The following is a 14977-nucleotide window of genomic DNA, read 5'->3' as shown; positions in this document are numbered from 1 at the left end:
TGTGAGATCAGAAGGGAAGATACTGGCTTTTCATTTTATTCTGCAACTTTGACTCAAGAATAATCACCTTCGTTAAGACTAGCAGCTTCTATGCCAAGAGTGATGCCGAGCAACACAGTTTCTCACACAAACATATTTCATCAAATTGAGCTGTAACAACTGAACATGCAGAATAATTACAAATCAACAGAAAATATAGAGTTCAAGACAACATCAGCACTTACAATGCCATAGGGCTGTTCAAGCCCCTCCCAGATGTGATATGCCGGTAAGAATCTAAACTCAACTCTAAAGAAAATTACAGTATTCATAAGCTCTATGACTGTGTACTAGGCTAGGCCTCGTCACTAAAGTGAATAACACTTCTTAAATCTTGCTGATATCGGCATAGCCAACGATGTGTGACAAAAATGTAAAATAAGTCAAAGGCTAAGTTGGTAATTATAATAACTTCCACCTCAAGGTCATAAAATAGATTTCAAGAACGAAATAATTCACAAGAGATAACTGCAGCACACCCATGACACCCTAGTATACCAAAGGGATGAATTTGTACTTGACTTTACCAGCATACTCCAAATATCTTTCCCCGAATGTCTCAACCATCACTGCCTCCTCCAGTTTTGCTTTCTGCTGATAATACAACAAGCATACAGCAACAACAAACAGCAAGCTAAAAGGAGCCCGAAGTGCAATGCAATATGTGACAAAGAGAAGCATTGTAGACGCATAAATGGGATGACGAACCCACCGATATGGTCCAAACTGGACAACTGCAGTCGGCACGACCACCTTCTCTGAATATTTTGCAAGATACAATGTGGAATTGTAATGCATCAAGATAGTTATCAATATCAAGACCCACACCCCTACATTGCTCCATCCACCTGGGATACGATGGAGCTCCGGCCCTTCAAAGGCAGCAAGCCAGTGACCAACCATGACTCCAACACAAAATAATAGGCGCAGCCATTTAGGTGGGTCAATATCCCACTTGGGATCATGTGGGCGAGCATAGTAATCGCCATACAATCTTCTTCTCACACTGATATTGAAGAAAAAGAAATAATGGTACACGAAGAGAAACACAAAAGGCCAACCTTCGAGATAACCATTGAAGTGAGCGGGGGGGACAAGGGTGAGCCAAGTAAACGCTGAAGTGACCACAGCAAGCTGCTCATAGATGTTAGCTTCGCCCTGTAAGTGCTTGCGGAGACAATGTAATCCATAAATCGCCAAAGCTATGGCCACAATCCAGGGCCAAAACAACCAAGTCCAGCTAAAATACATCCAGAAGAAAGGGTTCAATAGCGAACGGACCGTCCACTTTGCCACCGCAATAGAAATGGACAGAATCCCAGACAGCTTGACAACATCTATAGGAGTTAACTGAAGAAGCTTTTCTTTCACCGCATCGAGTGACAAGTACTTGAAGAGTTCCGTAATGGGGTTTCGAGATTCTGCGGCTGCATTGCCCGAGTATGAACATTTGAGAGGAGGTGACAGATGGGTTCTCGCCCTCTTTGCTGATGATAACGAAACATTGGAGACCTTCGAGCAAAGGAACGAGCTTTGGGAGGAATCGCCGGTCCGGTCGAAGTGAAAACTGCGCGTGCGTTCGCCGCACTGCAGACGTTTGATGAAATGCCCGCGAGAGCGCGCTCTTTGCAAGTCGAAACTCAACCCAACTGGGACTGTTTTCGAGTGAAGAAGCATCGAAGTGGCCTCCATGTTTCTCCCGAGAGGCAAGAATTGCCAGCTTCACGGCGAGCCTAACATTGATCCAACGAAACCATCGTCCGAGAAGTGGTGGGAACGAAGGGATTTTAGGTAGGGATCTAATCAGCGAGCGAACTGAGATGAAGGTAATGGGCTTCACTTCGGCTCGTCTATCTCATCTTTCGGCCCAACGAAGCTCTAGGATTTAACTAACAACACTGAGTTTCAATAGGTCGAATACCTCGTTTACCATAAGGAGAGAATCATCCATGTATGGTGCTTGCTGGTCTTTCGTGGCTTGAGACGGGAACTATTTTGCATTTGTGTGGTAGTTTTCGTTATTTTCAACTTCCGTTGGAAAACCATGGGCTTCACCTGAGGTTTGTCTTGTTTCCCAAGCAGGCAAAAGTTCACCTTTTCCCCTGCACTGACTCTATACTATAGTCGATTACGTATTTACGTGCCCCTACGCAGAATCACAAAGAACCGCGACGCTGGACACCAAACATCTCCACCCCAAAACACTCCACTCCCTCTCTGTCTCAGACAATAACATCACACGAACCAGTCTCTGTTCCATCCACAAAAAGGAGAACAACTTGTCCTCGTTCACGGAGTCGTTAATGTCCACCTTCGACCCGACGTCAAAACCCTAAATAACTTCTCTGAAACACCGATTCTCAGCTGTTTTTCTAATTCGTCGCTTGTTTTCCGATAGATAGAGACGATTCTCTCTAAAAGCTGCCGCCTTCTCAGATCTGTTGAAGCAAGTCCCGTCCTTTCTGGTGCCCTAGCGATGATTTTTTCTAGGATTGGCCGTTCGTTGTCGAGATCTTCCCGCTCGAGGGTTTGTTATCGTGCTTCGATTTCTTTCTGCTTTCTTTCTGAGTTGATTCTCTCTTTCTCTCTTTTTTTTTTCGCGTAATGATTAGTTTCATATCCTTTGATTGTAGAATACATTGTACCGTGGTGTTGGACGATCCGGTCTGTCGAATGGCGAGTCATTGCAAACGCCGCGCTTGGATGGTGGGCTAGGCGGATTAGATGCAAAGTTAGGGTTCGTCAGGGAATACTTAGCTTCTGCTGGGGCTCTCAAGGGGTTTTCTGCTAAATCTTATCTATCCGATCTAAATTACGTTCTTGCTAATCCCAGAGTCCACCGGCTTTTCTCCAGCGAAGCCCCAAAAAAGAAGAGTAAGTACATTCACCGTATTGAATCGTTCGATGTCTGCCGAAACAAAGCCGGTGTCTTTCTTAGGAAGTCGCTGTTGAGAAGTTGTTGGTGTTTGCAAGTGTTGTCCTTGAGAGTTTTTTGGCTTTTCAACTCTGCAAGAATAACTAAATAGTTGGGTTTTATTGTGATCTCTCACATATATCTGATGCTATTTCGCAGATTATGAGAACTTCTATCCAAAGGGGAGGAAGGAAATTCCTAAAGGAAATGAACAAAAATCAGAGTCCAAAGGTAGGTTTTTTTCTCCATGGTACAAATTTCTATGTGTGGATTGAAATCTTTGTTTGGGTCTACCTTTTTCTCTTATCTCCTTTTCATTGAATTGAATTGTTGAGTGGTTTCATTCCGACAATCGGGTATATAGAATTGTACATTTGAGATAACCATTCACTGTCGATCTTTGCTGCATCATTTGTTGTTTGGTGATCAATCGCCTGGCACTTAACTAGGTTATGAGGTCATGCCGGATTGTTTATATATAAGCTGCATATTGTATTTTCTAGTTAGTCTTCCTGTCTGGTACTGAAGTTGACAATATTGGATTTGTTTCTTTATATCCTATACGTAATCGTGAAGTTTTCATCTTACTTGTAATCTCCAGGGTGTTGATGTGAAAGTTAAAGGGATTAGTCCTAGCTTGTCAATACTTAACCATCTAATGAGTGCGCTCAAGGCATAGTATTGGTGGCCGCTGGCCTTTTAGGAGTTGTTTTGCTAGACCATTATTTTAGTTGGATAATACCCTCCCTGCTTGTACCCTATTCGAACACTGTTATGGAAAAGTACCTATATCATGGGTAGAAATTGAGGCTCTCTTGGCTGAATTGGTTGATCGACCACTTGACGTTGATCTGACTCTTCCAATATGATTGAGTTGTTCTGAGATGGACCCAAAGAATGGTAACTTCTCGTTGTGATCTATCAACGATCCTTGGATGGATGTATTTCACAATAGTATTCTATTTAGCTGGGAGACATGGGAAGATTTATTATTGAAGGAACAGAAGTAATTGCAGTAGGATGAAATTTGGTTGAGTGAAGGAATGAGTTCGTTTATGTAGGCAATTTTCAAACCAGATTGTTCCTTCTTGTCTGAAATAGGAAATGCATGTTTATCGTTGGCCCCTCATTTGGTTATCCTTGCAATACTAACATAAACTTCAGTTTAGATGCAGAGATAGATTGCAAAGTGAATTATATGCACACTTTCAAGCACTGCATTGTAGTTCTTTCCAGCTTTCCACTTAAATAAATCTATGTAAAGCAGGTCCCTTAAAGTTTTTACCCAATTTTCAGGGGATTCAAATACAGACGACAATCAGGAAAGTTTCATGAAGCAGTTCCAGAATATGATCATGCCCTTGGTAGTGATTGGACTGTTCCTTTCCTCCTTCTCATTTGGTCCTCGTGAACAACAGCAGGTAGATCTTCTAATGAGCATACTGGGGTTTTTTTATTTTTATTTTTTATGTTTTTTTCCATAATGAGCATGCTCAGGTTCAGGTCATTTGGTCTTTTTTTGTTTTGCTGTTTATGTCCATATTTTGCTGGTTGAACTGTGATCTTTTTCTGATTGGGGTCATGTATGCAATCTCCTCATTACAGCAGTGCAATCACGATTGAGTCATCTAAAGAATGGAGATATAGTCTGTTTTCTTGGTCTCGTGTTTGTTGAACATTTTAAATTGCAGATTAGCTTTCAAGAGTTCAAAAACAAGCTTCTGGAACCAGGCTTGGTGGACCATATAGTTGTTTCTAACAAATCTGTAGCAAAAGTGTATGTAAGAAATTCTCAGCCAAATCAAACAAGTGATGAGATCAGCAAAGGACCCGAGAGTGGCAATGTTGCAAGAGGGCATGGAGGTCAGTATAAGTACTACTTCAATATCGGAAGTGTTGAATCTTTTGAAGAAAAATTGGAGGAAGCCCAAGAAACATTAGGCGTTGACCCCCATGACTACGTTCCTGTTACTTATGTCTCTGAGACGCTCTGGTACCAAGAGATATTGGGATTTGTACCGAATCTTCTGCTTTTGGGATCCCTCTTGTACATGGCGCAGAGAATGCAAGGTGGCCTAGGTGCTGGTGGCAGTAGTGGAAGGGGTGCTCGGGGTATATTTAACATTGGAAAGGCTCATGTTACTAAAGTGGATAAGAATGCCAAGAACAAGGTCAGTTTCGAATGAAATAGTTGCCTTGCTTCCGTGCTGTAACCTTTTCCTCTTTTTCCATTTTGTTGTGGGAGGTTAAAGATGTTTGAACCAGAAAATTTGTGTCCTGTTTCAATTCTGATTAGGTATTCTTTAAGGACGTCGCTGGCTGTGATGAAGCGAAGCAAGAAATTATGGAGTTTGTACATTTCCTCAAGAATCCGAAAAAATATGAAGAATTGGGAGCGAAGATTCCGAAAGGTGCTCTTCTTGTTGGTCCTCCAGGTACAGGGAAGACTCTCTTAGCAAAAGCAACTGCTGGAGAGTCTGCCGTGCCGTTCCTATCTATATCAGGTTCCGATTTCATGGAGATGTTTGTTGGTGTTGGGCCTTCAAGAGTGAGAAACTTATTTCAAGAAGCAAGACAGTGTGCTCCTAGCATAATATTTATTGATGAAATTGATGCAATTGGTCGAGCGAGAGGACGTGGAGGTTTTTCAGGTGCCAATGATGAGCGTGAGAGCACACTTAACCAGTTGCTCGTAGAAATGGATGGCTTTGGTACCACCTCAGGGGTAGTCGTGCTTGCTGGCACTAACAGGCCTGACATCTTAGACAAAGCCTTGTTGAGGCCTGGTCGATTCGATAGGCAAATCAGCATTGATAAACCTGATATCAAAGGCCGTGAACAAATATTCCAGATATACCTGAAAAAGATTAAGCTTGATCACGAGCCTTTGTATTATTCACAAAGGCTTGCAGCCCTTACGCCTGGATTTGCTGGCGCGGACATAGCTAACGTTTGTAATGAAGCTGCTCTCATTGCTGCCAGGAACGAGTCAACCGTGGTGACCATGGAACATTTTGAGGCAGCTATAGATAGGATTATAGGTGGTTTGGAGAAGAAGAACATGGTAACGTGTCTTTTCTCTCTTCCACTCCATCATGCTGATTCTTGGTCTCTTCTTGTATTTGCTCTTTCAGCCACACTGTTCTCTTGCACACATGTTATTTGTTTCTACGATCCTCTCTCATCATGACCCAACTAAGAATTTTATTGTGTCTTTGTCTGGCTGCTATGCTGATTGCTTATTGAATGGACAACATCATAGCTTTTCTTTACTGATGATAGAGATGGGTGTGTTAGTTGGTACTTCCAACTGATGGTTTTGGTCTTAGCATCTTTGTATTCTTTTTACTCATCTTCTTATGTGGTTATTGGTTGAAAGTAAAGCTAGAAATTATTTTGATTAGCGTCACCGAACAGTGAGCTTTTGTTTCAGTTATTGATGCTTGTCTTTCACACACGATTTTTGGTGCTGTTCACTATCTTGCCATTTAAATATCATGAACAGTGACAACGTCTTTCTCTCATCAAATTCTTTGATCCTTGGTCTTATGGGTTGATCCAATAATTGGTTTAGTTGCTTTTGGCACAGATTGATGTAAAGATGATGTCTAATACTGACTTTCTGATATGGTCATGTACAAAAGGAGATAAGTCAACCTAAACTTTGGTTTTGGAGCAGGTAATAAGCAAACTAGAACGTCGCACAGTTGCATATCATGAGTCAGGTCATGCTGTGGCTAGTTGGTTCTTGGAGCATACGGAGCCTTTATTGAAAGTGTCAATAGTCCCTCGTGGCACTGCTGCGCTAGGATTTGCCCAATATGTGCCTAATGAGAATCTTCTCATGACCAAGGAACAGCTTTTCGACATGACATGTATGACCCTTGGTGGACGAGCTGCTGAACAGGTGATTTATGGGAATTCCTATTTGTCCTTCACTCTAAGGATAGTAGAAGTGAAGAAAATGTTTATTTTCATCTTTGCCCATTGAATTGAAGAAGATCAATGAGGCAAATATGTTCCTGTAAGGTTCCAATCTTTAAATTTCGATTCTGATGAGTTGAATATTAATGTAAATTTGCAGGTTTTGATTGGTAGAATATCAACGGGAGCTCAAAATGACTTGGAGAAGGTGACAAAAATGACGTATGCCCAGGTAGCAATATATGGCTTTAGCGACAAGGTGGGACTCCTCTCCTTTCCTCAAAGAGAGGATGGAATGGAGATGACCAAGCCCTACAGCAGCAAGACTGCAGCTATTATTGATGGCGAGGTGCGCGAATGGGTAAATAAAGCATATGATCGTACAGTGGAGTTAATAACGGAGCACAAAGAGCATGTTGCTCAGATCGCTGAGCTGTTGCTAAAAAAGGAAGTTCTTCATCAGGACGATTTGCTCCGTGTTTTAGGTGAGCGGCCATTTAAATCGAGTGAGATGACCAATTATGACAGATTTAAGTTAGGGTTTCAAGAGGAGGAGAAGAGTGCAGAGACTTCAGAGACTGGTGCAGTGGAGGATGATGAATCTCCTCCTCCTTTGGATCCACAGGTAGTCCCGACTTAGTTCTCAGGAATTCTAGCTGAGACTATTTTTGTAAATGATTCGTATTGTTTCCCGAAGTCTTTGCTGGAGCGAAAAAGGAAAACAATAAAAGCTGTACATTGCATTACAGTGTTCTATATTTATCTTGTGGAATAATTCCAAGAGAAATCTGTGGTTGCAGTTCCATATTGTCGTGTTATTGAATTCTTTCATCGCCATTGCATGCACCGAGCGCATTATCATCTCACGTGTAATTCAGTTCTACGAATCAAGTCCATGTGACATGACAGAGTAGAAAGCAAAGATAAGTTCTCTTCATGAAAAGTTGATACTACATGATTTCAGGGAAATGTGAGATCTTGGACCGTACGGTTCATTCGTTTTGATAGAAGACACCGACTGCGTCCTCTTCTTCATTTGATTGTGATGATCCTTTGATGTGGTTGTTCAAGTTGCATGATGTTGATTACTTTGTATTAAGTTTCACTTAGGTGAAAGAAGAGAAAGAGACATTATTGCTCCACACACTGCAGCACCCTATTTTCATCTCTTCCACTTCATCAAAATCTTTCTGAGAAAGCCGAGGTTGCATTATGTTGGTGTATACCCGGCCGATTTTCTGACCCAGTAAAAATTGACTGGGCAGGAAGGTGATGAACGATCCTTCAACCTCTGCCTTTCCATGAAGGGGCACGAGGAGCCGTTGTTTTTGTCCGGGCGTTCACCTAATCGCAGCAGCAAAAGAAAATTGATTGATCTTCATTTTTGAACTCCGTTGTAATCGATCGGAAGCATAAAGGTACGTTACACGAACCAATATATATATATGGATTTTGCATATTTTGAGGACCAAGGAGTCATCCACAAATTGAAAAGGAAGCAAGTAAAGCCAGTTAACAACTAATTATTCGGCTAAAAAAGAAACATGTTTCGATGTGCATGTTCAAATCGAAGGCCCCGGGAGTAGACAACTAATTATCGGATATACTATACAACTAAAGATACAAACATATCTTGTTATGCATGTTTCGATGAAAGGTTGTCTGCGTTCCACTGGTCAACTTTATTATACTCGTTCTTTCCTTGCCCACCTGAGCAATCTCTCATCCATAAAAAAACACTCTTGATCGATTCTTTGATAGTTCATGATGCCTTGCGTAAGTCACTAATAATATAATATAAGTTGCATGGCTATTGTCAGCTAATCTTTTCTCACCGTCTGATAGGTACAACACATAGTCAAATAAAGGGTAGTTGGTGAGTATTAGTTTTCCAATCGTATCGCATTACAATAAAACGAAAATGTCTAAAAAGATCTGATCTTTTTGCCTTTTTGGCTGCTCGGTAAATCTTTTGAAAGTAAAACTCCGTACGGGCGCTGCGAAACGTGCGCGCGAGGTCTCCTCCTCCCATGTTCACGTTCACACTCTCCAAGAGGAGAGACATCCATCCGAACCGGAGACACGTGTCCGTCGGAACGTGTCTGTTCAAACCCCTTGGAATCGCAACGCGTCAATCTTTAAATGGGCTTCACACGGCCAACGGAAAGTCGGAAGATGACTGCTCCCACCTCTGCGTTTCTTCTGACTTAAAGAAGGAAATCCACTTTTCGCATCCTTCCTTGTTTATTGGGTTATTGCAATTTCCATCTTTGTTTTTCCGCTTCCCTTTTCGCCAAGCGTCACGTCTTCCATTTATACGAGCCCTCTCCTCTCTCTCTCTCTCTCTCTCTCTCTGTTTTCTTCACGTGGTCCCTTCGTCGATTGAAGTGCTCTCTCCTCTCATCTTGTGGTCAAGTCACGTCTCTCGCCGTCTCCGTGTTTCTCCGTTCAAAGCATCCTTCGTGTTCTCTGCAATTTTTCTGAGGTAATGCTCGCTACCGGATACATCGTGTGGGTTTTTGGTTGCTTTTTCGTGAACTCTTGTAAATGACACTGCGCTTTCTGGTTTTGTTGGACGAGATCTGTTCTTTTGTAGTAGTTACATTATGCTTTCTCGTCGCGGTTTTGGTGATATACCCTCGAGAATTAGATCTGTTGCTGATAGCAACGGTCAAGACTGCAGTCCAATAATCAGTTCGCTTTCGTGCTAAAATTTTGTGCTTGTCCTCATTCTACATTGTCTGCTAGTCTTCAACTTGCCTCTGTCCGTGGGGGATGTTTTAAATGTTGAAACTTTGAGCATTTTCTTTTCCCGTAATCTTCAAGGCAGAATGGACGATCTTGGGAGATTTTATTTATTGTTTCGTTTTTGGGTTTTTGGATTTCTATGCAGAAAGGATGATCTCATGGAGCGTCCAATTTAAACATCGCAAACAGTCTTTGCTTTTCTGAAATTACCTGAGCTTTGATGGCGCAGTTGTCTGATTCGATTTTAATGCTTGGGTTCTGTTCAGGTTTTCATTCTCTAGTAATTTCAGACCATGGATTGCGAAAAGAAGTACCAGCAGGCTCCAGAGCCCAAATACGAGTGCTTGTTATTTGGTAAGTTTTCTCTTATCAAGGTTGATGCCGTCTTCCTTAAATTCTCTCTCATTCTGTCTTTGATTTGCTTCTCGCCAAGTCGGGATGACTTGACCGATGACATGAATCTAACTTGTTGGTGATTACTGAAATTGCAGATCTAGATGACACTTTGTATCCACTTAATTCTGGTCTGTCAGTGCAGATTACCAAGAACATTCGAGGTAACACATTCAGCAATCAAAATTGTTGATTTTTCTTTGAGTTAACATGCGTTCCTCACAATTGTCTTTCCTTAAATTTTCTTGTCCGTAGAATATATGGTGCACAAGCTTCATATCGAGGAGAGTGCAGTTCCTGAATTGTGTCTATCACTTTACAAGAATTATGGGACGACTATGGCTGGTCTGAAGGTTTGCGTTTGACCTTTTAGTTTCATCAAGCTGTCATCGTTATGTTCTTCTTGGTGAATTATGCTAATGAGTCATTTATTCTCGCTCTAATTGATTATAGGCACTTGGATATAATTTTGACTACGATGACTTCCATGGGTACTTGCTTTTCCCTTTTCTTTGTTTTGTGTTGGGCTGCCTTTTACCGTATCTCTTTGTTTTGTGGGGCTAAAGTCCTTATATTATGCGCTTTTCACAGTTTTGTTCATGGGACATTGCCATACAATCTATTGAAGCCTGACCCTGTGTTAAGACATCTTTTACATAGCCTTCCAATCCGCAAGTTTGTAAGTTCTGTGCTCTCGTACTGAATTCTTTAGGATGAAGGATTCTATTACTGGGTTGTTTGCTGATCACAGCCTTTTCCTTGTGAATATGGTCGTTTCTGCAGATATTTACCAATGCAGACAAAGCTCACGCAGCTAGAGTTCTTGCCAGGCTTGGTTTGGAGGACTGCTTTGATGGGATTATATGCTTTGAGACTCTAAATCCTACCAACAAAAGTAGCGCTTCACCTGATGAGAAAGACAATAATTTGGGATGCGCTCAAACGGGGCCTGTTTCCCTCGGTGAAGCTGCTCTTGTTGGTGCTTGTTCTGGCGGCGTCAATGCGGATGTGATGCTTCCTAAAAGTCCAGTTGTTTGCAAGCCATTTGAGGAGGCATTTGAACAAGCTTTTAAGATACTTAACATTAACTCTCAGAGAACGGTAAGAAACACGACTTTACATTTCAGAACAACTCATTTCACTTTTGAGTCCCTTGTCAAATGTGGTCTATACTTACAAAGTTGGGTACTTCAGATCTGTTATTGTCATTTTGAATTCTGGATGGCTTACAGCCTCAAACTAGGTCTGGATCACCGCGATTCGTTCACTTACAAACCTTGCAAAAACATTTTATAAAATTGCAGTTCTCTCATTTCAGGTGTTCTTTGAGGATAGTGTCCGCAACTTACAGACCGGGAAACAGATGGGTCTCCATACTGTGCTGGTAGGCTATAGATGGAAAATCTGAATTATTTGCTTGGAATACGCATTGATGATCACTACAAAGAGAAATCCTCAAAAATTTGCTGTTGCTGATGTCGATGTATGTAGGTTGGCACGGCTCACCGAACCAAGGGGGTCGACTATGCATTAGAGAGCATCCATAATATCCGGGAGGCGCTGCCAGAACTCTGGGAAGCAGACATGAAGTCTGAAAGCGTTAAGTATTCAGGGGAGGTTGCTATCGAGACATCAGTGAAAGCCTAGTTGTTACGAGATGATCGTTGGACGATGTTAAGGCCTGTGTCCAAACCCTCCCTCACTTGCAGGTGCACTGTGATTGCATCTCTCTAACCACTTGTCTTTGTAAGGAAAATAAAAGAGAGTCGACTGTTTTTCTCTCCCATAATTCGAGGTAATTGTTAATTGATCGTTCTTCATGAGGGATTTTGTTAAGTTGTGCCAAGATTAGCAGATATGTTTCCACGATCTTTACCGTTGGAATGATTTTTAAAATAATCAGCGATGATAAGAATATTGTAAGTGTATTAACTTTCATATAATGTTTACTTGAGATCCATAATTTTTTATTTCAATCACTTGATTGCTATATCGATTAAAAATCGTTCGCTCGATGATATGTTCCAGTAATTTGATAAAAGAGATATGTTCACTAGAACTTAAAACTTGTCGCTAAAGTGCAATTGAGTCCTAAAACTTATAAAAGATATAATAAAGTTCTAAAACTTACCAACTTGGTACAATTAAGTCATTTCGTTAACTCCGAAAAATATTGATGAGGCATTTTTTATTATTAATTTTTAAGGCATGTACTGTTGACATGTTGCTCACCAAATGCCACATAAGAAAAAAAATTTCAAAAATAAAAAAAAGGAAAAAATGCCATAAGTTATATTAAAAAATTGTATATTGGCATCCACGTGATTATTATCGATTTTCTTTGGTCGATGAACCGATTGCTCTTTCACAATACTAAGGGCGGGCATAACAACTATTCTATTTCTCTATTTTTGTTCCAAACTTATTTCTGGAATAGGTTTGGAATGTAAATTCGTTTGGTAACGTAATTTATTTTTCTATTTCTCGAACAAATTTTTGTTCCAAAAATAGATTTAAAAAAGAAATGAGAATCTAAAAATTATAGCTTTTCGGAGAAACATAAATCAGAAATAACCCCCTCACTTTTTCTCAAGTCCTTGTCGTGTCTCAAGTCCTCCTCCTCATAACTCTTCTCTCTCTATCTCTCTCTCTCTCTTAGTGGAGAATAGCGAGGAAGAAATGGGTTTCTTCTCATTCATCGAAAGGGTTCTCTTCGCGTCTTTTTTCGTCCTCTCCCCATGGCAGATTTGAGTTCTCACCCTCCCTCCCCCTTTCTCTTGATCTGTCAACTCGATTAGGGCTTTTTGGATTTACGGATGGCGTTTAGATCCGTCGACTCGATTAGCTAAAGCAGAACATGGAATAGTTCCAGGTGTGGGTTCTTGTGTGCTCGAGCTTGTTCGAGCTGGTTGGTAGAGCAAGCGGCTTATGCTCTTTCGTCCTTTTTTGTTGTGTGAATCTCGGTCAATTTACTTCATTATTGGTGTCGAGATCCGTGATTCTGTCTTGGATGTAGTGGTTTTATGGTCGATCATGCATTTCGTTTAACATCTCCCTATTTAGGTTTTGGGTTCTTATTCTTCACTACTAGCTGTTTACATTTATCTATGCGAGATATTTGTGCATTTGTCGTTCTTGTAATGACTTTGCGACTAGAGTTTGTATTTAGCTTTGCTATGTAACAAGATTTGACTACTTTTTGCTTGGAAGTGGGTTGAAGCTAGTTATTGTATGTTTGAGAGATTGTATTTTGCTAGTTTTACCAAGTAAATAGGACGTTGAGCGACAATGCATAGAGGACATTCAATTGCAGAAAGATGATATGAGATCCTGCTAATTTCCTTTTCTTGCTTAAAAATTGATGATCCCGTTAGTTTTCTTTCAAGTTTAAATCTATTGATTTAATGCTTATGTGACCTTTTCCCCTACGTTTGCTGAAGCAATGCTCAACCAGATTTGATGTTGTGTACTTATGATTCTCAACCAGTTAAGGTTAAATGAAATCCCAAAAAGAGACCATTATGGCAAAGTGGATTGAGCCTTTGACCAATATTTTTGTAAGTTTGTTGGTAGAAGAGATGAAAAAAGGGAAATCGCACCATCTATACCTACAACAAAGCAAGGTGGAATACCATACGTATCGAATTCAATAAACGAACAAGACTCGACTTGACTTTAGTTCGGTTGAAGAATACGACAAACAAACCGAGGACACAATATAGTAGTTTTAAGAAGCTTATTTTACGATCTGGATTTGGATGGGATAATGTAAACAAAACAGTTGTCGTGGATGATCCAAGTATATGGGAGTCTCACATCGAGATATATCTTTACTTGGGTCATTTTGTTCTTATTGTTTATGAGCTTTGGTTATATTGTTGACATATGTCATTATTATAAAAATTGCAGAAAAATAAAGATTGAGCTAGATTCGGGAATGATGGGCTTCCTCGGTATCCGGATCTGTGTATTGTGTTTGATAACTATGCTACTGGGGATTATGCATCAAGAAATGCATAAGACTTAGTGCTATCGGAGGGAGATAACAATGGTGGTGGTGGTGACAATGGTGGTAATGATGCAGTGTTCTCTTGATTAGCAACGCAACACGTATCGAACAAGTAATAAAGTGATAAATAAAAGTATCGTTCCCACAAAGATTGTAGACAAATCAATCAAATTACTTATTAAAGGTGAACAATTCTAAAATTTATCTAACCAATTAAAGATTCAATAAATGAATCAAAATTCTAAAGAAAAATAAATTAACCAAGGCAAGAAACAAAAATCAAAAATAGAAATTTCGAATATAAAGAAGGAATGAAAAACGGATTTCTATTAAAAATGAAAAACGTTAGAGCACCAATCATGATTAATTAACCAATCTCGTCATGCAATCAAATTGAATCCATAGTGTGATGATAGAACTTCCTAATTTAAATCACTATCCTTGGTCCGGTATAGCAACCCTACTTGGATTTAATAACACACACTTGGTCCATGTGAATTTAAGTAAACCCAAATGCATTAAGATTATGAATGTTTCCGAATTCAATAAATCGCCCTCAATTTACATACTACCGAAACCACGCAAAAAACCTAAGATATCTCTATCAATGTTAAATTCATGGCTATATATCATAAAGCACTCGTATGGAATCTCCTTTCGGTCCCAAACACGCAACAAAAATCGTGCAAGTGGTGATCAAACACTTAAAAGCATTAAGAACAAGATATATCACTCACACATATGAATTCTAGAATTGCATAAATGAGTCTAAAAAATTAATAAATCATAGTTAATTTACATCGTAGCTCTAACAAGAAGTAGTTTAGAACATAATGAAGATTAAAAAAAAATTTGACTAAACTAAACATGATGAAGAACTAGAACAAGTTCACCAAGGATAATCAAGGATTGACTTTGAATTCGTATTCTTCTTCTTCACTTGGCATTCA

General features: G+C 40.2%; 3 protein-coding genes across 6 annotated transcripts; 2 read left to right on the top strand and 1 right to left on the bottom strand.

The window, feature by feature from the left end:
• Positions 1-437: 437 nt before the first annotated feature.
• On the bottom strand, positions 438-2110 carry LOC115746040. Of its 2 annotated transcripts, XM_048279916.1 has the most exons (2): positions 1321-2110; positions 438-1197 (listed from the first exon to the last, which is right to left on the bottom strand). In XM_048279916.1, the coding sequence occupies exons 1-2, from the start codon at positions 1729-1731 to the stop codon at positions 529-531; spliced, it is 1080 nt and encodes a 359-aa protein (XP_048135873.1). In that variant the 5' UTR covers positions 1732-2110; the 3' UTR covers positions 438-528. The 2 variants fall into 2 exon arrangements, with proteins under 2 accessions (XP_048135873.1, XP_030537601.1); XM_030681741.2 differs by having other exon boundaries at positions 438-2099.
• A 139-nt stretch (positions 2111-2249) lies between these two features.
• Positions 2250-7682, top strand: LOC115745925 (ATP-dependent zinc metalloprotease FTSH 10, mitochondrial-like). Its single transcript, XM_030681550.2, has 8 exons — positions 2250-2566; positions 2673-2913; positions 3113-3184; positions 4250-4374; positions 4645-5124; positions 5250-6017; positions 6633-6860; positions 7038-7682. The coding sequence occupies exons 1-8, from the start codon at positions 2516-2518 to the stop codon at positions 7515-7517; spliced, it is 2445 nt and encodes an 814-aa protein (XP_030537410.2). The 5' UTR covers positions 2250-2515; the 3' UTR covers positions 7518-7682.
• A 1486-nt stretch (positions 7683-9168) lies between these two features.
• Positions 9169-11842, top strand: LOC115746024 (suppressor of disruption of TFIIS). 3 transcript variants are annotated; one of them, XM_030681719.2, is made up of 10 exons: positions 9169-9284; positions 9324-9362; positions 9892-9979; positions 10117-10182; positions 10274-10371; positions 10472-10509; positions 10610-10697; positions 10802-11119; positions 11337-11402; positions 11510-11842. In XM_030681719.2, exons 3-10 carry the CDS (start codon positions 9919-9921, stop codon positions 11663-11665), a joined length of 891 nt encoding a protein of 296 aa, XP_030537579.1. In that variant the 5' UTR covers positions 9169-9284; positions 9324-9362; positions 9892-9918; the 3' UTR covers positions 11666-11842. The 3 variants fall into 3 exon arrangements, with proteins under 3 accessions (XP_030537579.1, XP_030537580.1, XP_048137134.1); XM_030681720.2 differs by having other exon boundaries at positions 9207-9362; XM_048281177.1 differs by having other exon boundaries at positions 9214-9362; positions 9916-9979.
• Positions 11843-14977: the final 3135 nt, after the last annotated feature.

Source organism: Rhodamnia argentea, chromosome 6 (genome assembly GCF_020921035.1).
Source record: "Rhodamnia argentea isolate NSW1041297 chromosome 6, ASM2092103v1, whole genome shotgun sequence".
In the NCBI taxonomy this organism is placed as follows: domain Eukaryota; kingdom Viridiplantae; phylum Streptophyta; class Magnoliopsida; order Myrtales; family Myrtaceae; genus Rhodamnia; species Rhodamnia argentea.
Note: the sequence above shows the minus strand (reverse complement) of the source record. Positions and strands in the feature narration are given on the sequence as shown.